General features: G+C 32.4%; 3 protein-coding genes across 11 annotated transcripts in view; 1 reads left to right on the top strand and 2 right to left on the bottom strand.

Moving 5' to 3' along the window:
• Nucleotides 1–49: 49 nt before the first annotated feature.
• Nucleotides 50–6,712, bottom strand: LOC126748391 (BRISC and BRCA1-A complex member 2-like). Its single transcript, XM_050457600.1, has 4 exons — nt 5,910–6,712; nt 2,281–2,573; nt 1,930–2,220; nt 50–1,871 (listed from the first exon to the last, which is right to left on the bottom strand). The coding sequence occupies exons 1-4, from the start codon at nt 6,316–6,318 to the stop codon at nt 1,389–1,391; spliced, it is 1,476 nt and encodes a 491-aa protein (XP_050313557.1). The 5' UTR covers nt 6,319–6,712; the 3' UTR covers nt 50–1,388.
• A 216-nt stretch (nt 6,713–6,928) lies between these two features.
• LOC126748390 (protein-L-isoaspartate O-methyltransferase domain-containing protein 1-like) lies at nt 6,929–18,025 on the top strand. 2 transcript variants are annotated; one of them, XM_050457598.1, is made up of 10 exons: nt 6,929–7,174; nt 8,567–9,035; nt 12,442–12,601; nt 12,654–12,751; nt 12,805–13,002; nt 13,057–13,164; nt 13,217–13,373; nt 15,008–15,160; nt 15,213–15,427; nt 17,272–18,025. In XM_050457598.1, exons 2-10 carry the CDS (start codon nt 8,594–8,596, stop codon nt 17,448–17,450), a joined length of 1,710 nt encoding a protein of 569 aa, XP_050313555.1. In that variant the 5' UTR covers nt 6,929–7,174; nt 8,567–8,593; the 3' UTR covers nt 17,451–18,025. The 2 variants fall into 2 exon arrangements, with proteins under 2 accessions (XP_050313555.1, XP_050313556.1); XM_050457599.1 differs by lacking the exon at nt 6,929–7,174 and adding an exon at nt 7,312–7,462.
• A 68-nt stretch (nt 18,026–18,093) lies between these two features.
• Nucleotides 18,094–20,814, bottom strand: part of LOC126748203 (phosphatase and actin regulator 1) — a 101,780-nt gene continuing 99,059 nt past the window's right edge. For 7 of the 8 annotated variants that reach the window (XM_050457271.1, XM_050457273.1, XM_050457274.1 and 4 more), the window contains 3 exons: nt 20,274–20,369; nt 20,015–20,171; nt 18,094–19,530 (listed from right to left, as the gene is read on the bottom strand). In XM_050457271.1, the coding sequence (XP_050313228.1) occupies nt 20,063–20,171; nt 20,274–20,369 (205 nt within the window). In that variant the 3' untranslated portion in view covers nt 18,094–19,530; nt 20,015–20,062. The remainder of the gene's footprint in view (nt 19,531–20,014; nt 20,172–20,273; nt 20,370–20,814) is intronic. The other variant, XM_050457272.1, reaches the window with a different exon arrangement.

Raw genomic sequence — 20,814 nt, 5'->3', positions numbered from 1 at the left:
CCACAGCTTGATAAAATCAAGCATCTCGGTCCTTTAACAATATTGAACGATTTTTTTTTGAGTTGCATCAAGTGAATATATAAAGATATTTATATACGTATTTATTGCAAAAATATACAAAAATATGACTGGACATACGTGTATTTGGTATTTTGACACAGAAAATACAAGCGTTTTAGAGGAATTAAATCTAAAAACAAATAAATGATATAAGATCTTAACAGAAGCTTTATACAAGTTCAATATTCTGTTTTGGCTGCATAGTTTTTTAACACGTATATCGTAAGAACTTACAAAACCTATTTGCACTTTAAAACTAATATTATACAAAATAAATACATCTGTAGGCACATTACTTTACAAAGAATTCAATCCACCTAACATTGACAAATTCTTCAAAACGTTCTCAAACATATTTTATTATACACGATCAATTTTGTATATACTTGACCTTTTTCGTATCTACTAAAATTTAAAAGAATTTAGATTTTCCATATATGCTAAGAAACATTTTTATTACAGTTTTGCATTATTGTTTTAGTTACCTACTTTCTTGGGTATTACGTCAGTAAATATTAATTAAGAAAATAATATATAAACTTAAATCTTTAATGTGCCTTGGGTTATATTTGACCTAAACTATATCCATAAGTCTTAAATAATTTACTTGAGGTATGAAAAGTTTTTTTTATATATCCAGAAGCTGAGGTTCTAACTATCAACCCATCTACCATTATTTCTTATTGAAATTCATCATTTTTGGAGTAAGAAGGCCTAATTTGATCCAACATTTAGGTAGTTTAATCTAGTACTATTAGCAAGGTAATTAAAATAAAATTAAATATATAAAAAACTACTTACCATTTTTGTATCTTTTTGATGCTTCTCAAAACAATTAATCAAAACTTTTTGTTTTAAATTAACACTTGTTTGACTTTGATAAAGCGTTCTGAAAAGTAACAATAAAATACAAATTACATTTTGACTAGTTTAAGGGTATGATCCTAACGTAAGTTAATAATAGGAAATACATGAATAAAATATATTTCCACTTATCAATTAATTTTAAGAATGCCCTGTTTTACCTCCCTTTGGCAAAGGAATTGATGTATTATTAAAATCAACTGAAGAAGTAGCTATGTACCACTTTCCTTTAACATAATATTGAAATAATTGAGATAATATTTTCCTAATTAAAATTTACTGAAATCCCAAAAAATAGGTAACTAATTATGAATTCTTCCAACAGTATAAATTTTACTTAAAACAACTGTTGAGTCAGTCAAGTATACCATAAAAAAAAACGAATTTCAAAGCATTTAGCGTCTGCCTTATAAATAAATATGAACATCTTAGGTCAAGTAATTATCACAAACAAATCAGTCTTCTCAATGCTTATGATTCTGAAAGTTAGGTACTTCCACTTTCAGCACCTCCCTAAAATTCATTATATTCTGTTCAACTGTCCCCTCGGCATCGTAATTATGAAATATAACCGGTGCCTGACAAAACTTTCCTACTTGACAAAAAATCGATTGCAGCAAAATCTTCGGTTTATCTCTCGGATAATCGTGTGACAGTTTCACTGTTACCAACGCGGTATAATCCTCGGTTTCATCATAAATGAAGCTGATTTTAGTATTTCTGGTGCAGTCATACTCCACAATGCTTTTTGCAAAATGGGCTACTATAGCAGCAATAAATTCACCTCTTGCCTCAGAACGGTCCCAAAGTAACTGGATTTGATTGTCTATGATGCTTTTAAACGTCTTAACGTACTCGTACAAGGTGGCATCTTTGCCTAGTTTGGCAACCCTCAGTCTTTCAAGGGCTTGCTCTGGCCTAGCACTCAAATTTAACGCCACTTTGGTCTAAGAAAAACAACGTAATATTAATGTAATAAAAAAAGGAATATATATTTCTATTTACCTGTGGATGATCCAATTTTCTAAACTGAATGTGGAGGTGCGCATAATCTTCTCCTGGATTTGTTATTACTAGACCAGGTTGAGAATATTCCAGTAATTTACTGAAATCAATGGGTAAATTTACTAAAAAATTGATGGCAATAAAGTCATCAGTTGTGCCTCCATAGTCTGATTCATTCTTGGTTTCAATTTGCACCTCAACTTTGTCGGGGGTCAAGTCCATTTTGTTGAGCAATTCTTCATATTGTTCTTTAAACTTGCAGTATTTGTTTTCCTTAAGCAGCTTATCAAGCTGGAAAATATGATTTTTAATAACCAGGATTTATTTGGGCATATAGATTGTAATCCTTACCTGAGTTTTACCATAAAGGGCTAAAAACTCCTTGATTATATTCAAAATACTGTCTGTGTCATTAAGATCCCAATTGTCCCAACTAGGAATATTTTCAGCGATATAATTTATATCTGGTTCTGATAAGAAGGAACAATCATTGAAGTCAAAATCAGGAAGGGCCATTAGGTCTTCTGGGTCAAAAATCAATTCCCATTTTAGAAATTTTCCTGCATAGGGAACATTCAGGTAAAAATGGTAATTTTTAAATCCCTCGACTAGTTCCAGGTATCTATTTGGTCTTGCTTGCAAGTCTGTTTAACGAATAAAAATTATATTAGTGAAAATGTCATGATTTAAATTTACTGAATGTCTTTAAGAAATTTGATTCAATTCATTAAGTTATTATAATAGTAGAATTCGAATTTTGGAATTATATTCCCCTAGATGCAAGCATCTGTGGGGGAAAAAATAAATAAAAGAGAGCAATTTCCACTTTTTTGTTCAAAACGGGAGTTTCTTCTAAATAATTTTTAACATACTAACAGTGGGGTTAGTAGTACATGATAAAGGCAACTAGAATATTAGGGAGCTAAACTTAAATATTTGTCGAAAATAACAAACTTCTGAGCATTGACATTGATCTAACTTCAAGAGGAATGCAGTTAAAAGATTTTCTTACCCTTTATAAACAAATGATTTTTTTATTTGCCAACTATGTGGTATGGGCAAACTGAAACCATAAGTGAGCCTAGTACCAAAAGAATTGTCTCTTATAATTTTATGATTTTTGATTATTAAACTTGCAGACTGTAAGATTTATTTATTTTATTTATTTATTTATTCATCAACGTATATAACATTTCAAGTACTTATTAATAATTAACAGTAGTCTTAAGTAAAAACTATAATACTAATAAACAATACTGTGCTAAACATAATCCAAAGAGTGGGAGTAGGGCACTATCCCAAGATAGTTGCCCTAGCTGACGACTTAAATTTATTTAAAGATGTACTAAAAAAATCAAGATCTTTTGCAAATCTATTCACTGTAGAAGCTATTCTATTTATAGGACTGTTTAGTAGATAGGATGTTCTGCAAAAGGGAATGTGGAGAAGCGCCTGACCTCGTGTTGTGTAAGAAGATACATGCAAAGAGAAAAGGCACAGACATTCCGGACTTCTAACAATACCATTCAGAACCTTAAACGCAAAGCAAACATCAAAGAACTGCCTTCTACTTGATAAGGAGTTTATGCTCAGGTAGGACATGGTCTCTGAACAGGTAAGATCCAGGCCTGACTTCATAAGAGTATATCTGGCAAACCTGATAAACTTGTGCTGGATATTTTCAAGCCTCTCAATGTGAATCAGAAAATGAGGTGACCAAACAATATTGGAGAATTCGAGAAGAGATCTCACCAGGCAAATATATAGTGTCTTCAATGCCGACACATTAGTAAAGTCTTTGCAAGATCTTTTGATAAAACCAAGCAGTTTATTAGCTCTATGTACAGTATTTTCGAAGTGGTGGAAGAAAGTAAGACTCGGGTCCAGAAAGACACCCAAATCCTTGTCTGAGTCAAGCTCCTTCAAGGGGATACCATCAATAACATATTGACAAGGAGGGGAGACCCTTAAACGAGTAAACCTCATAAACCCACATTTCCTAACATTCAATGACATTTCATTCGACTTACACCAGGAAAACACTCTGTTTATATCTCTCTGAAGCACCAACTGATCCTGAGAGGAGAAAATCCGCCGAAAAATTTTCAAATCATCAGCGAAGAGCAAAAACTCAGACTCCAGTAGGGAGCCGAGGTGATTGATAAAGAGACTAAATAACAATGGTCCCAAATGGGAGCCCTGAGGGACCCCTGAAGTTGTCAAAAATGGGTTGGACAAAAAACCACCAATTTTAACACGCTGCTCTCTATCCATCAGATAAGACTTGATCCAAAGTAAAAGAGATCCGCTGATGCCGAGATCTGAAATATGAGAGATAAGAATATTATGGTTGACCCTATCGAAGGCTTTACTAAAGTCCGTGTATATCGCATGTGTTTCATTACCGTCGGCAAAAGATTTGAAGATATAGTTGCTAAAAACAAACAAGTTTGTATCCACAGAACGACCTCTGGTGAATCCATGCTGCTGATCTCCAATTATTTCCTGAAATGTGCCAGATAGAACCACCTCTACACAGTGCTCGAACAGCTTAGGAATTGCAGAGAGGATACTAATGGGACGATAGTCAGTTATGTCACTCTTATTCCCAGATTTATAAATAGGACATACATGAGATAGCTTCGACATACATGAGATAGTTCTCTGGAAAAGTTCCAGAAGTTAGGGACAAATTGAAAATATGAAAAAGTGGAAGGAAAAGGGAATGGCTGCACTCTTTCAAAAGCCTGTTTGGAATTCCATCGGGACCCGCTCCCTTTCTGCTGTCCAGTTTAGCTAATGCTGTTTCAATTGTAGTAGCACTAAGGAACACGTGGTTGATATGGTTAAATTTACATGAGGTATCGAGACCGTCAGAGGCATTAGAAGGGTTAGTATTCTTGTTAAATACAGATAAAAAGTGGGTGGCAAAGAGATTTGCAATAGAAATACCAGTATCGGCCCTGAGATCCTGAAGGAACATCTCATCTGGAACGGTAGAATCGCTTTGATTGGACTGAAGTCTTACAAATTTCCAAAAGGTCTTGCTATCGTTCTCTATTGCATTTTCGGCTCTTTCAATGTAATGTCTGTAGCATTCACTAGATAATGAACGGCATTCTGTGCGCAGAACACTAAAACTTAAGTAATCAGTATTTGATCCTGACTGTCTGTACCTTCTATGTGCTATTGTTTTCTGAATAACTAGACTTTTTAGTTCTCTAGAAAACCATATAAGAAATACACATAAATAAATGGACACCATGGCTCATGATATCCTATTCTAGACAGAATATAGACTTACTCTGAGTTTGTCTCTTGTATCTATTTAAATTCCCTACTTAAAGCCTATCAAAATTATTTCACCTTGAAAATGACCTATGCCATTCCTGATGGCGACATTCTGCCCATACCCAAAAAATCATTGGCTTACAGAGGAAATGTGTTAGAATTCTCTAGTAGTCTTCTAGTCTACAGGGATGACTGGGGTCAGATGTTTGTTCAGTTAGAGTTGCTGCCCTGTCTTTTCTAGAGTGTCTACTCTATTTAATGTTAAACCCCAAACTTTTTTCTATCCACACATCCATCATTCATACCCAAACTGTACCAGTGGTAACTTGTCGACACTTTCCTGAGCCAGAAAGGAACCAACTAGTATAGTATAAAATTTTTTAATGTTCTTCTTTTGAGTGTTAAGACTCAGGTACAGGAGTTTCAAAGAAAAAATTAAAATCCTATTAAAAATAGGGCCTTTTATAAATTTAAAGAATTTTTAAATGGCAGTAAAGATATCATCCTTTAACATGTTTTATATGTCTGGGTTATTATGTTTAAATGTTCAATTAATAAAACAATTAAATAGTATTTTATTAGTGTAGTGTGCAATTTTAAGCTTTTTTTTATATTTCGTTTTTGACTTGCCTATTTCTTACCAATTCATACTTGAATATTTTAAGAGCTGCATTGAGAGAAAAACATACCAAATTTGCCATAATCTGCTAGAGTTTCAAGGTTGCTTTGAAGCAAATCAACCTCACTAAGTTCAATTGATTCCATATCCTGTTTCTCATCATTATCATCATATTCTTCATCATCATCATCATCAAGTTTTTCATCATCATACTCATCCTCTTCCTCGTTACCATCATATTCTTCCTTGTGACCCTCATAATGCTCTTGACTGTCTTCATTATTTTGATCGTGCTCCTCTTTTTCACTTTCCTCCCTATCACCTTCTCCAGAGACATTCAGGGTTCCATCCAGAGGGTCCGAGTCCAAAGCAATATCTGAGTAGCTAAATAAAGTAACAGTTGAGGAGGACGAGTCAACGTCGGTCGAACATTCCGGCTGACTCGTTGGAGATATCGTTTCTTCGCTTGGCTCCGACATCGTCTTAGAAAATTCGTAAAACCGCTTCACTAACAATGTTTAACAAGTTCAGCAAATAAAATAAAATGGAGACAATAACAGAAAATATAACCTAACAAACTTAAACGGGAGTGGCCAATGGCCATCGTATTTGACATGATTGTTTTATCACAAATTAGGCCACATTCACAATTAATGGAATTTGGTTTTGTGGAGGTCATGAGGAGGAAGTACGAATGAAAGTATAAACAGAAAAGAAAATGCAGTTTTTGTTAAATTTACAACAGTTGTATTAATTTAAACAATGAGTAAATACGAACAACAATAATAACTAACATAAATAGTACAATAAGACCAGAGAAAAACGCTCAAGACGACTGCGCATTCCAAGTTTCCGTTGCGCAACAGGCGGCCATTTTGAACCAACACCTTTGACAGTTCAGAAACAGGAAGTTGTTTCATCTTTTTTTATCCCGAGGGTAAAATGAGAGAGAGAGAAAGCACTGGAATGTCAGCTGATTGTATTTTGATTGACCTTTATGTGTTTGTTAGTAAACTGATTAAATGTTCGGATATCGGGTTTGAGTATTTAAGTTGGAGAGTTGAAAATAATAAGAAAGTCAATAAATAAGTGGACGTTCAACCCAGAGAAGTTTCACACCAATAGAGTGGCTTGAACTCCATCCGTCGATGTGACGTGCTCCTTGTAGACACGACCTTAAGGTCTTTTATGACGTTTTATTTATTTGGAAACTGGAAAGTTCTTGGGGTTTGGTATTTTTAGAACAAAAACAATTAAACCCAGTAAACACAGCAGTTTTGTGAATAGTTAGTAAATATTGTGGAAAATCCCCGTAATCTGATCATAAACTGCGAAGTAAGTATAGCATTGATAATTTAGAGATTATACTCCAGAACAGAAGCTGTGGTTTTTTTATTGCCTAATGTTTATTTTCAATTTCATAAATTGATGGGAAAACAGATCCTTCAGAATCCATTTTTAGACTCCATTACAGGTTGCCTGAACTATTCCTCCTGCTATTATTTGATTATGTAAATCATTTAACATATTTTTTAGTTATCAGTACATTTCTGGACAAAATACTCAATGCATCTGGGACGATGCTTTGAAGCTCTTTAAGAACTTTTTGATATCAATTATAAGGTGATAACTTAAAAAAAGTCTCTAGAGATTGTTAATATTTGAACTGGAGCAGTGATACTTTACCGATGCATGTGTGTTCTTTTGTAAGGATAATTTTATCACAGTAACCCATAACAATAATTCTTGTATTTTCTCAGTACAAAGTAAGGTGCACAATATAATATTAAAACGAATAAAAATAGAATCTTTTTTTTTCGAAATAATCACCATTACATTTCCACTTATTTTACTAAACTTAAATATTTATAGAGTTCTCTACTTATCATTTTACTCAACAGAAATATAAAGCCCTTTATTGAAAGCTCTTTACTGAATGCAGTTTAACCATTCTAATTGAATCATAAATACCCTTGAAGCCAGCGGACTTAGACCACAGTTCAAAATACCATAACACACAAATGAATGAAACTTGACATAGTAAATATGAAATATATTTCAAAGTCTCGATCTGTTACACACATTTTAAAATATGAGACTGCTATTTCTTATTTATTTTATTGGAACTACCCCTCAGAAACCAATTCCAATCCAATTGAAGTAGCTCAGCATCAAGATGTGACTCTACAGGGTTTATACAGTTTCAACTCATTAGCAAAAGCAAGATGCATGCCACTCAACTCTTAAATACAAGTTAAAAAAAAAATGGGGCATTATGAGAAACCTGAGGCACACCTGAAGATACCATTAGAGATATAATTATTTATTCTAATTAACTGTGTGCGACCAGTCAAAAAACCACACCATATTTACCATACATTAAAGCTATAAAAAAACAAGTATCATGAAGATATTCTATTGCTTGTTTCTCTAATACCAGCAACATCCTCTTAAAAAATGTATGCAGAGACGCCATAACCCCTAGTAAAAATTGACCAAGCCTTATTAGAAAGACCAAATACCATAATTCAAACCTTCAAAACACAATTGCATTAAAGCCTCACCTTTTACCTTTAATGGATCTTCAAGTAATAGTCCTATATGCCTTAAATATCTTTTAATCAAAAACTATTAAACTTTAGCAGGTCTAGGAATTATTATCCTCTTAATAATATGTCTGACTGTGTATTAATACTTTCAATTAGTAATGCTTGCCCAACTTTTCAGGTGGTTCACTAGTATTCCATACTAAAAATGGGTGGTGCAGTTAGTTCTGGCCGAAACAATGATGATCTCATAGACAACCTGCTTGAGGCTGACTACATCAAAACCTCCCTCATAGAGAGAGTTTTCCGAGCTGTAGACCGTGGTGAGTACTTCCTTCCCAATGCGAGAGTTGATGCGTACAAAGACCTGGCATGGAAAAATGGAAACCTGCATATATCTGCACCATGTATTTACTCAGAAGTGATGGAGGGATTAGAGTTAGAGCCAGGACTATCTTTTTTGAACCTGGGCTCAGGTACTGGTTATTTGAGCACCATGGTTGGACTTATATTGGGATCTAGAGGAGTAAATCATGGAGTGGAGTTACACGAGGATGTTATCGAGTATGCTTTTAAGAAACTGGATGATTTTAAGAAGTTTTCAGGGGCAGTCGATGAGTTTGATTTTTGTGAGCCTAAATTTGTCCAAGGTAAACACTTCATGCTAGTTTTTAGTTTAATTTATATGTTAATATATTATTTGTTTATTTATTCACAAACTGATCACAATGTGACATGTTTTTTTCTAAAAAATAAAAACAAGATAATATACAGAAGAAGTTCACAAATAAATCAACCTAAAATATAAATTTACACATTAATTACATACTGATTAAAATGCCTAAATTTAACCAATAAAACATGGAATAAATATTAGTTGCTCTCAGAAAGTGAACATTTTCTTGACAAAAATTCATTTAAATTATAAATTGGGTTTTTGTCAAGGAAATATACCAAAGTCAAAGTCAAAATATACTTTATTTGCTAAGTTTACAAACTTGTGCCAAAAGTTTCCTAATCCTAGAATTTATAATACAAGTATTTATTTGGTTATAAAGGATACAGGATAAAAACAGAATACAGAATCGATTTTGATTGTACATAGAAGCATATTTTATATAATCAAAAAAAAAACAAAAAAGAAGAGAAGAAAAGGCGAGAACCAACCTAAAACAAGAATAATAAAAAAAAAAAATAAAATAAATCTGATCAACAGATATATAATTAATTTTAAATATTAAAATGAGTCGTTAAAATACTCTTCAATGCTGTAGTAAGCTGTTGGTAAGATTAATTTCTTTAGTTCCCTCCTAAACTTTTTAAGGTCTGTAGCAGTCCTAATCAAAAAAGGATCAATTTTACTTTAAAGGATTTTGGTGTTTAGGTTCTTTTTACTTCAGTTGGCAAGTGGTTATAAATTTGTAATAGCTTTTTTTAATAGTGGCAATTAAACAGACAGCAGGTATATTTATATTAAAATTATTTCTGAGTGGATAGTTGTGAGGCATATCTTCTACTAGCACAAAAGAATTATAATTTTTCAAATGTACAAATAACTTTGCAGAATAGAAATAACTATAACCATCTTTAGACTAGGAATATTTCACGACAAAGTTCCCTTGTGCCTTTAAAAAGCATTGCTCTGATGATTTTTTTTTTGCAATTAATTTATTCTTGTGCAATCACCCCAAGATACTATGGCATTATTTAACAATGAATAATCATGAGCATAATAATAAGACATCATATTTTTTTGTCAACGACACTTATCAGTTTCCAAATAACAAAGTTATGAGTGGCTAACTTACCAAGCACATAATCAATGTACAATCAGTCATAATTCTCAGATACTTGTTAGAGTTCACCTAACTTATCACCACTATCAAAATTTAAAGCCAAATCGGATTCATTAATGCAAGAACTGCAAAAATCAAGCACCTACTCAACGCATAATCCTGCCAATCCCTTAGTTTCAATTAAAGAATTACTTGATACAATAGAAGTCAAATTATCAGCATATAAAATATTTGAGCAGAAGAACCACATTAAACATATATACAAGAAACAACAGGGGTCTTAACTCACTTTTAACAACCTCCTTACAATATTTGTCAATTCGAATTGATATTCCTGGTGGTATTGGTGAAACAACTATTATATGTGTCACTCCATAAATATCCAGTTTTTTTAATAAAATAGGATGATTCACCAAATCATATGCTCGTTAATAATCAAAGAAGATCCCTTTTCCAACAGATTTAGCATCTAATCCTTGCACCACAGAATTTACAAGGGATACACAAGCATTTGCAGTCGAGGAGTCCTGTTTAATTGGAATAATTTTATTTTCCTTTAGGAAGCTGCTAAGCCTGTTATGAAATACTATTTCATATAGTCTAGAATAATCAGTCAAAATCGAAATTGGCCTGTAATTTTTAATCACATTAATATATGCTTGTTATGTCTAAGTTGGACAATGGACACTTTCAATTGAGTGGGACAAACTCCTTGAAATGATGAATTTATGAGGTTCATTCAACGATATCATCCATTTGAACTGATTCTTTTGGAACAGTTGTGATCCACCAACTATCTCTTAATAGCATAAAATTTGAAATGATGAGCTTTATACTTAAAAACACTGCAAGAACATCAACTTCTAGTAAACCGAGTCAAGGAAGTTAAATTCCTTTGGCAACAAAGTTATCCCAATCTTGTTAAGGTCACTTCTCAACAAATCATTTTAACACATTATGCATATTTCAATGAAACATGTCATATGCTATTTTGTCCTGGTGGCATATAAAGATTTTTGGTAAGCAGCATAGATTTATTCACATCATTGGTGGGTTGGTTTACAGAAAGGATTGGTGTTACTAAAAATATTCCCACTGTGTGTCTCAAGTATATCAAACAAAATATTCACCTTACAAGGCTTACCTGGACCATTCTAACTATCCAACAAAGAACGGTGGGGATCTAATTTCGGACTTAATCTGACTAGAATATAGAATAGGATAGAATATTTACTTCCTTTCTAAGGTATTACAAACGTATACAATAAATATTTGTAGAGTACAAAAGAAGTACACCACAATATCTGACCATGGTTTTCATTACTGATTAAAAATAGCACATACATAGATTTTTTAACATTAATTTTTAGAAGACACCTTGGAAATAGATTTTTCTGTGTCGTCTTTTTGTTAAATAAGACATAAAGGGGTCATATACAATACGTCTGATTTCAACATTTTATAGTTTTTCCAATAAAATTTTATGGGGTACAGTATCAAAAGCACAGGCAAGGTTTTGTATTCATTGTTGAAATTCCTTATAATCTATAACATTTATTATTGTATCTTCTGTACTCACTCCATTCTTTTATTCAACTTTGGTACATTTTTCTGTACATTTTCTTAGTGTTAAAATTTGGTTGACATCCTGATTATAAATAAATTAATGTTTTTTTATATGATTTTGTCTTATATGTTCAATTCTGTTAAATGGGTGTTACATCCATATTAGTATTGGCTGAATTTCAGTTTTATTTGAGCTAATACTTAATATGATAGTGATCACTCATATCTGAATTTAAAATAACTTTATGCTGCTACTTTTTACTTTATAATGATTTAGAGTTGCCTGCCTGTCAAGTAATTTCATCATATTAAAACGAAACCACGAATTTACAAAATAAAAACTAAAAATAGCTAAAATTGACGGATATTAATTGGGAATTATCTTAATTTTTCATTAAAAAACTTCCAAGAGAAACTAAAAATTAATGAAATTTGTTTGTGTTAATTGAACCTGAATTTTGTTTTTTTTTGTGGGCAAAATCAATTAATTTAGTAAAGTAAATAATCAATAGAACAGTAGTAAATTACCACTTTATAGCTGATATCATTGAGCCAAAATTTGGCTTCATTAGCTGAAATAAATAATAAAACTTTACGTCACGTAAGTACTACGTAAAGCCTTTACTTACCTACAGCATATTTTTCTTTTGACTTGTAACACATATGTAATTGCCAATTGATTGATATATTTTAGGGAACTGTTTATGCTTGTCAAGTGAAAACCATGGCCTCTATGACCGAATTTATTGCGGAGCTGCTTGCCCTGAGAAGCATTTGGAATGCATCAAACTTCTACTAAAAATCAATGGGATTTTTGTAGTGCCTGTTAATGACCACCTATTTCAAATCAGAAGGTAATCAAAGTTAAGAATCGTGTGCAGAAAAATATAGTGTTAATATCTCTAGATTATCTGAATCGAATTGGCAAATAACCACTTTATTGCCAGTTTCTTTTGCTTCCTTAATCGGACCTCCCAAAGGGTTTGAGGACGTCGTCAAACCAAGTGGGTATTTTTGGTTCAAGACAGTAAAACAAAGTTGTAATAATCTGTTTTAGTTGAAGTTGAGCCGTTGTCACTTCAGGCTCTTTGTCGAGTGGTGGTTCGGAATATTTTGAGAAAGAACGTAGAAAAGGAGCATCCTCCAGTGAAGTCTACATCAAAAGCCCCCAAGAAGAAGAGAGCTTTAAAGAGGTTGGTGGTACCTCTGTTCAATGATGACAGTTCAGATGATGAAAGACATGTTGTGGGACTGGGTAAGATGATAGATTAATAAATATCTTTTTTATTTACTATTTATATATTTGAAGGGGGCCCACGAAACAGAGAAGCTGGCCGCGCTATGTTTAGGCCAGATAGGGAAGATGATGGCTTGTTTGGACTTTTCAGAATTGGCATGAATCACCGTCGTGGTTCAGGTGAGTTTTTCACAACTTTTTTTTGTTTGATTTATCATAATTTACTTCTTAGGTTCTGGAAGAGATAGACCAAGCTCGCACCGTAAAAACAAGGAAACGAGGAAAAGTTTGGAAAACTTAATGGAAGTGTCGGCTTCTAACAATGAAAATGGTGAAGATGACGATGATAACCAGGCTGTCGCTGAGGATAATTCAGCTAGTAATGGCGGGTAAGAACTTTACTATTCCAATAACAAAGGCATTTTTTATTTGGTGTTTTTGGCCTAAATATGCCTAGAAATAACAGTAATTTGGCCAAAATGGCGTTTTTCATATGACTGAAATTTAAAGACATGCCCCAGCAAATTTCGGAAGTTTTTAGTGTGTTTGTCATATGACCAAAAATTATAGTAATTTCACCTTAAAACATCTCGTTTCATGCGTTTCTTTTATTCCAGGCATCCCAGGCAATTTTTTTTCTTTTCCATGACTTTCAATTAATTTTCATATCTTTCAGGATCCTGGACTTATTTCCACAGGACTTCCATTGATTCGGGATAACCTTCAGGCTTTCGGGATCAATTTATTATTACGTTTTCCAGGCATTTTTAATTCGATTCGAGGTTGAGAGTCAAAGCTTATGAATTTTTCACATTTTCTCATATCTTCCAGGTAGTTAGAATAATCTCAGGGCTTCTGATATCAATTTTTCTATACCATGAATTTAAAATCATTTTTTAGATCTTCCAGGCTTCCGGGGCCATTTTTTATGTTTTCCAGGCATTTCAAATATGCCTTTATCGAACGAATGCACAATTTAACAGATATAAATAATAATTATAGAAGAAGAAAAGAAACATTTTCTTTTTTAGACACATTTGTAAAACCCACCAAGCAAAGTCTAGCCATAGGATGCTCTTCCTCAACCTGTAAATTTCTGTCACCTTATCTAAATCATTAAGTTAAGATTATCATAATAAATGACAATAATCAAAAAAGTTTACTTCTCTCTAAAATACAACAATCGTTAGTTTAATCAAAAAAAATATTAATTTTTACAAGCCATTCACTTGATTTTGTCTGGTAAGGATTTGTAAAGTTTAATACAGTTGTACGTGAAAGATCTTTGAAACATGTTAGTGTGATATTATGGAATAGTGAATGTATTTTTTTTGTCTTATATTAAAGTGATGTATATTATTTCTAGGGCAGAATTTACATAGGAGCCCTTATAAAAGTTGCCAACTGAAGAGTTCTAACGCTGTTCCATATTTAATTATTTGCACTCGGATGTTTTGTGGGATATATTTTTTAATTCGTATAGGACTCTACAGCATGCGTTTTGTACCTTTTGTATATTATTTTTGTCAATGGTATAGACGCAAGTTCCATATATAAAATTGCAGTATCCAAAGTGGGACAGTTTTGTTTAGAAAGTCATGATTGCTATATAGTAGTTTTAGGAAGCCAAATGTTTTAGTAGTGCAGTTTTTGATACATTCATAAACGGCAGATTCTCATCTACCAGAAGGTTTCGATAAAGCAGAGTTTTGTACAGTAAAAATTTTTGCTTCACCTATTCCTATATTTTTTTAGGACCAATATAAATCACTTTGCTTTTATCAATTTAATAATAAATTGAGCTGTAAACATAGGGAGCTAATGGTTTCCAAATCATTGTTTATATTACTTTAGGCGTGTTGTAATTCTGATAGATAAAATGAGCGGTAGAGTTTGCCGTATAATTGATTTTGTACTTTTCCAGGCATTGCATTAAAATGCAACTGGGTTGATTTTTGGTCAATGTTTACATCGTTTCTCGTAGGGCATTTGACGTATTTTTTTTTTAAACTCTATTTTTTAGTGAATTAGAAGAACCCACATCACACAGAGTACAGGCGGTCATAGAACACCATGACGAAATGGACGACTATATAAGCAGATTAGTAGGCGAATGTCTCGATAGGATGGCGCCAGAGATACATGAAGAAGAAACTGAAGATGAAGAGAAAAACGAGTGAGTGAATGCTAATTTTAAGTTTTTATGCGTTAAAACGTTTTTTATATAGGGAAAAGGAAGTAGATCAGGAGTGCGAGCAGGACGAATCCAAACCAGGCACGAGTGCTGAGACAAATAAGGCAACAAAACGTGAAAAACTCGACAGTGGAATTGGGGATGAAATCATTGAAGCACACGTTTCTTCGGACGAAGGTGATAACGTTGGTTTAGATACGATTTCCAGCTGCGACGAGGATGGTGTCGCTGAAAAGAGACACAAAGGAGGTGAGACCAGAACTAGGATATGGGCTCTTAAAATTCTCAGCAATCTGTATTGGTTTAGGAACCAATGAGTAGGAACTTTGAGGGTGGGGTGAAAATCTTCCAGTCTTATAAAGATGAACAACTTCAATCTTTTATGGGAGTATTGACCAGTGAAGGTTTAACCCATCTCCTACCCTTTTCGCATTCTAAAATACAGTTCGCTGATGTCCTTGTTTAAAATGCCATTAAAAAATAAGTAAATAATTCCATCAAAACTCTATTTCTGTAAAATATGACGTACCCGTAATTTTTACGTATTTTATAACGTAAGGTCCAAATACTAAAACAAGGCAATTAAGTTGCGTGTACAGGGCTGCCAAATTATTATTAATTTCCAATTAGAGCGAAACCCTGAATTCAGTACGAAGACGGTTAAAGTATATTTCATGAATTCAGTGTGTTTTTACTCTTATCCAGTAAAATCCCACAATTTTATTACGTCTTGTATAATATTATTGAGAGTCTTTTAAATTTAGAAAAAAGTATTTTTACTACTATCTATCGGGGTCTTTTTATAAAACCCATTCGTACTATTGTCCAGGAGAACTTAAGTGAATATAACCGCAGTCTCAGTTACCGTACTTACCTTTAATCTGCGGTCCACCATCACCATGATTTCGAGAGTCGTGAGGTCCTTAACCTGATTCGTTAAAAGTGCTCATTAATTTCAGAAACCCACAGTTTAATAAGATGGACCATAGTTTTTTATTGTAGGATCCAGCTCTTTTATGTAAAGGTATTTGATGCTTACAATCTTGTCTGATTTGTCCCTTTTTACGGAAGCAATCACGTCGTCTTGCTCCAATGACTCTCGGATGGATCCACCTTCGTAAAAGAGAGGTTCCATTCCAAAACTTGCCTTGTCCACGTAATCAAAAATTTCACAATTGGCAAAAAAACTTTAATACGAGCTGTGAATTTGATTGCATGCAATTGTTATATCTATAGAATTGCTATAATAATTAAGATAATAACTGTAGCATCTACTTAAATCTTCTTTATTCGATTTCGACAAGTTTTCACATTTTATTAAAAAAATGGCTAAGATAAGTTTGGTATGACTGCATGTATGGGACAAGTTATAGCATGAAAAAATGCAGGTTAAATTCTAAAAGATAGGTCTCTTTGAGTTTAAAAAAAACTGATACTTCTCCATCGATTCCTCCTTCATGACTTCAAACTCCATGATTTCACTCTCTTCATCCGTTCTCCCAATACTTCCCAAGTCAATAAATAAACATAAATGAGTCATTTTTCTCTGCCTAGGTGTCGCCGAACTGGAAGGTAATAATTTTTCGATGCCCTACTTAGCTACCCCTTTGTTAATAAAATCCACCTCTATTTGATAAATTGTTTTCCATATTTAAATTGACTTCTTCTAGATCGGTGTAATATTATTTGATCGGCTTTCTGGAAGGATCGATTTTTTTTCTTTTGTTCTGGATTGTCTCGTTCAGTCTTTGTTTTTAAGGAATAAAATAAGTCATGAAACTTCTTAATGTCTTCCATTGTAACAGATGTTGAATGACGGCATTTTAATGTAACATGTGGTGGATCCTAAGGCGATGGATTAAGCAAGTTTTGAAATGATACTTGACTTAGTTTTTCCTTTTCTTTCATTATAGGGTGAATTGAGTGTTGGCATGTTTAAATTTCCTTTAACGTAGGGGGCTATTAACAGATACTTCACACATTATTATCTCATTCTCTTCAAAAAAAGAATAAGAATGGAACCACTTAAATAAGAGACGTTTCGTAAAATTTATTCGCAAATAATAAAATAAATTAGAAACTTTATTATTTAGATTCGAGCATCAGCGAAACCGAAGAAGAGGACCAAAAAGATTCAGCCAACGAAATGCGCATGTATCAAAGTCCCTATACTGAATACATGAGGGAGAAAATCCAAGAGTTACCACTACCGCTTATTTTAAAGAGATACCTTAATTACTATAGAAACCTCTCGACGAAAAGAGATGAATAAGGAATTTTTAAGTTCAAACTGAGTTGTGTTGTTTTATGTTTAGTTAAGTAAGGTGGAGATCAGTGGAAAGAGTATCACAGAGAAGCAAAAGTAAGAGACATAAAAGCGAAGGTTTCGATAATTTTATTGTAATTTAATTGAGATTTTATATCAAACGTGCTTAAAAAACGAATTGTTTTGTTCTTTCTTCATGAGAAAAGTTATAAATAATCTTAAAAGTTGTAAGAACCCTGTATATGGGATTTCTCTTAAAATTATGGTTGGTTTTAGAAATTGCCTTCGTGATTTTGTTGCTTCCTTTTTTAGTTATTAAGAATTAATTGTTTTGTACTGAAGATTATTTTGCAAATAGTAGAACATACCTAATAAAAATCCTTTCCCTTCAATAGACGCCCGGTGAGTTAAGTTGTATTACTAATTATCGTTTAAATTAGTTCTTAAGTTGTTGTTGTAAATATAAGATGTTTCAACAATACAAGCAGTTTGGAACACTTCATATAATATTCAAATTAGATTAGTATCTTATAGATTTTTGGGTAGTTAATGTTTTTCAATAAATAATAAATAAAAGTGTGCATGGATTTTTTTGATAGACCCTCTGAAATCTTTTGGATAAGGTTTGGAATAACATAAAGAATAGTCAGATTTTTAATAGGCATTTTTATTATTCTATTTTACAAGCTTCATTTTTGAAAATAAATAATTTCGCTACTTTATTAGGTATATAGATGGTCCAAATTAGTGTATTTTATTGGAATAAATATTACGTAGAAACCAAAATTGGACCAAGGATTGAATTTTTTTTTTAACAAGTATTGATCGGTTTGATATAGGAAAAACAATAAATTGGACTAAAATGACAGTACATAAACTAAATATCTTACAAGTAAAAGTTAATAATATACAATTATAAACAAAAAAGAGTAAACAACATACGTTGCATACAAAATTTATATAGAATTTTGATTTGTCTTTCGAAATTGGCGCCGAACGTTGGGATATGGTATTTACAGATAAAATTCACCTAAAAGGAGACCGAGTACAAAAATATAAACTTTTAAATAAAATAAATCATAAGTTTTTCTGCCGGTTCGTCGTGTCAATAGTAGAATTTGTTCTGCGTGTCTTAATTTTACTTATTTAGTGAATTTCAACATTATCTCTAAGTTTTATCTCTAGACTCTTCTCCTATAAAAATCGTGTATAAACCAAATGACGATTAGAATACCGCAACAGTCGATTTTGTTCCTTCGCTTGTTTACTTACAAATAAAGTTTAAAACCAGACTTAAAGAAATGATTAGTTCGAACATTTTTAAATATTACAAAGTGTTTTCCTTTTACTCGTTTTTAATGAAAATCATCTACAGAAAGATTTATGATTGATTATGCTGGGATTAAAGTGGCTTTTCTTCTTCTGCTCCTAAAATTCATTTTTTTTTCTAGAAAGCTAAACATCTTAATTTTGACTTTTTCAATTTAGTGTACAATCCAGATTTTTCTCTCCTTAGCAACAATAATAAACGAATCAAATATACATAACAAAAGAGATTCGGAGTTGTAAAAAGATGTATGCACATGCTTCCCGTTAAGCAATTATTGAAAACAATTCAAAAGGAGACAAAAACATGAATTATCACAAACAACATATAAATTTCCAACAAATTGACTTCTTCTTCCTTCGGTTGTAAGTAAATAAAATGTAGCACCCAATATTGCACTGTTGTGATGTAAAAGTGAATTTCGAAGATGTTCGTCCGCTATGTACAAGGCATTATCCTATACAGGGTGTCCCCATAATATGAAAATTATTACTTCTCATTCTAGCTACTACTATTATTATCATTAAAAACATTTTTTTTGAGTAGATATAAAATCACCTTTGTACAAAAAAACAATTTATTATTTACACAAATCGGTGTGTAATATTAACCTATGTAAAAACATCGTACATAGAGCACAGAATACGCTTTTAAGCGCCCACAAACAAATTTAAAATAAAACCTACTACGGCTACGCCCATCACAGAAATTTGGTTTGCTTCTAAAGTTAAGCCTTGCAATTGTCAAGGTCTATGGAATCTGAAAGAGAATAATTGTTTTATTAATTATAGTCAGTAAACCACTATAGGATACAAAAAGTTCTTTTTAGGTGAACATATGACATTAAAAAGAACTAATTGTATATAAGATTATGAAATGGTGTTTTCATGAATGATTGTACAGGAAAAACTATGTTACATAAAATCAATTCTTCCTGGTAAATAAAACAACTACAAATTGCTTAAATACATATATGAAAATTGTACTAAAATTGTCTATAAGCTAACGTGTAGGTAACAAAAAAAAGTTAGTATAAAATGGCTCGGTTTTAGTGGCGACAAAATAAATTAATGGTGATTTCGTTTGGATTTGCTTGGTTTTAAGGGCCGTTTACCTTCTTTAGCGGTGCTTTGATATATGGGAGCACAAATAGTACAAAAAAAAAATAAATTTAAATAATAAGAAGCAGAATCGGACTCTGGTGGTGGGACTATTACAAACGTAAAAATCGTGAGTTACTTACACACAAAAGTTTACCAAATAAATTTACGTTTAGGAGAAAAATAAGGGGTTATCCAACAATATAATACATATTTTGCTTAAAATTTGGCCTAACAGGCGCCCTAGCTCTAATCACAACTTCCTGCCTATGGACAATTTTAGTGTTTACTTTGTAATATCTGAAAATAATTGAATTTTTGTCACCACACACATAATATTTACAAGTTTATTTAACCTTTTTAAGCGAGAATACTTCTCTTAAAATTAGGCGCTAGTCTTACCTTGTCAAATGCCGACTATCCTCGTGCACATCCATCTCGGAACTTTTAAATTCGTTCAGTTCCTTCCTTATGGCTGCCTTGTCCTTCGGTGTTAACCTTGAATTAATAAACACCCTATTAGCATTCATTTTTTATTGAAATCAGTTGGGGATTTTAATTTAAAATTCATCCCTGCATACGTTGATCTCAGGTATAATAATAAACAAACAAAGCAAAATAGGAAATGCACACTAAGTAAGTGAACACTAACGGCTGGAAATAGTTCCCAATCGAAACAACCTGCTAAATTTAAAATAAAAACAAGTTCAAAAAATTGATTTTACTACTTTATCAAAAAAATCATGTTCATATTGTGTAAAGATTTCTTATCTTTGACATCTGACTTCTACATAGACTAACTTTATTCTATTTTTTCTGTGTTACAAATTTGTCGCAGTGTGAACTGTGTCAATGCTCAGCTATACAATCACATAATGTGTTACTAATAATTTATTGTTTTGCCAAATCGCTGATCTACTGGGTTTTCTACAAATTATTTAAC

The sequence above is a fragment of the Anthonomus grandis genome, chromosome 22, assembly GCF_022605725.1.
Source record: "Anthonomus grandis grandis chromosome 22, icAntGran1.3, whole genome shotgun sequence".
In the NCBI taxonomy this organism is placed as follows: Eukaryota; Metazoa; Arthropoda; class Insecta; order Coleoptera; family Curculionidae; genus Anthonomus; species Anthonomus grandis.
Note: the sequence above shows the minus strand (reverse complement) of the source record. Positions and strands in the feature narration are given on the sequence as shown.

What these genes read in the sequence shown, in the direction of transcription:
- LOC126748390 (XM_050457598.1), top strand. Translation starts at nt 8,594, where the DNA reads ATGGGTGGTGCAGTTAGTTCTGGCCGAAACAATGATGATCTCATAGAC. An exon ending in GAATCACCGTCGTGGTTCAG is followed by an intron (nt 13,165 to 13,216) that starts GTGAGTTTTTCA and finishes TTTACTTCTTAG; the next exon opens with GTTCTGGAAGAGATAGACCA. An exon ending in TGAAAAGAGACACAAAGGAG is followed by an intron (nt 15,428 to 17,271) that starts GTGAGACCAGAA and finishes TTTATTATTTAG; the next exon opens with ATTCGAGCATCAGCGAAACC.
- LOC126748391 (XM_050457600.1), bottom strand. Translation starts at nt 6,318, where the DNA reads ATGTCGGAGCCAAGCGAAGAAACGATATCTCCAACGAGTCAGCCGGAA. An exon ending in CCCTTTATGGTAAAACTCAG is followed by an intron (nt 2,221 to 2,280) that starts GTAAGGATTACA and finishes CATATTTTCCAG; the next exon opens with CTTGATAAGCTGCTTAAGGA. An exon ending in GAAAATTGGATCATCCACAG is followed by an intron (nt 1,872 to 1,929) that starts GTAAATAGAAAT and finishes TGTTTTTCTTAG; the next exon opens with ACCAAAGTGGCGTTAAATTT.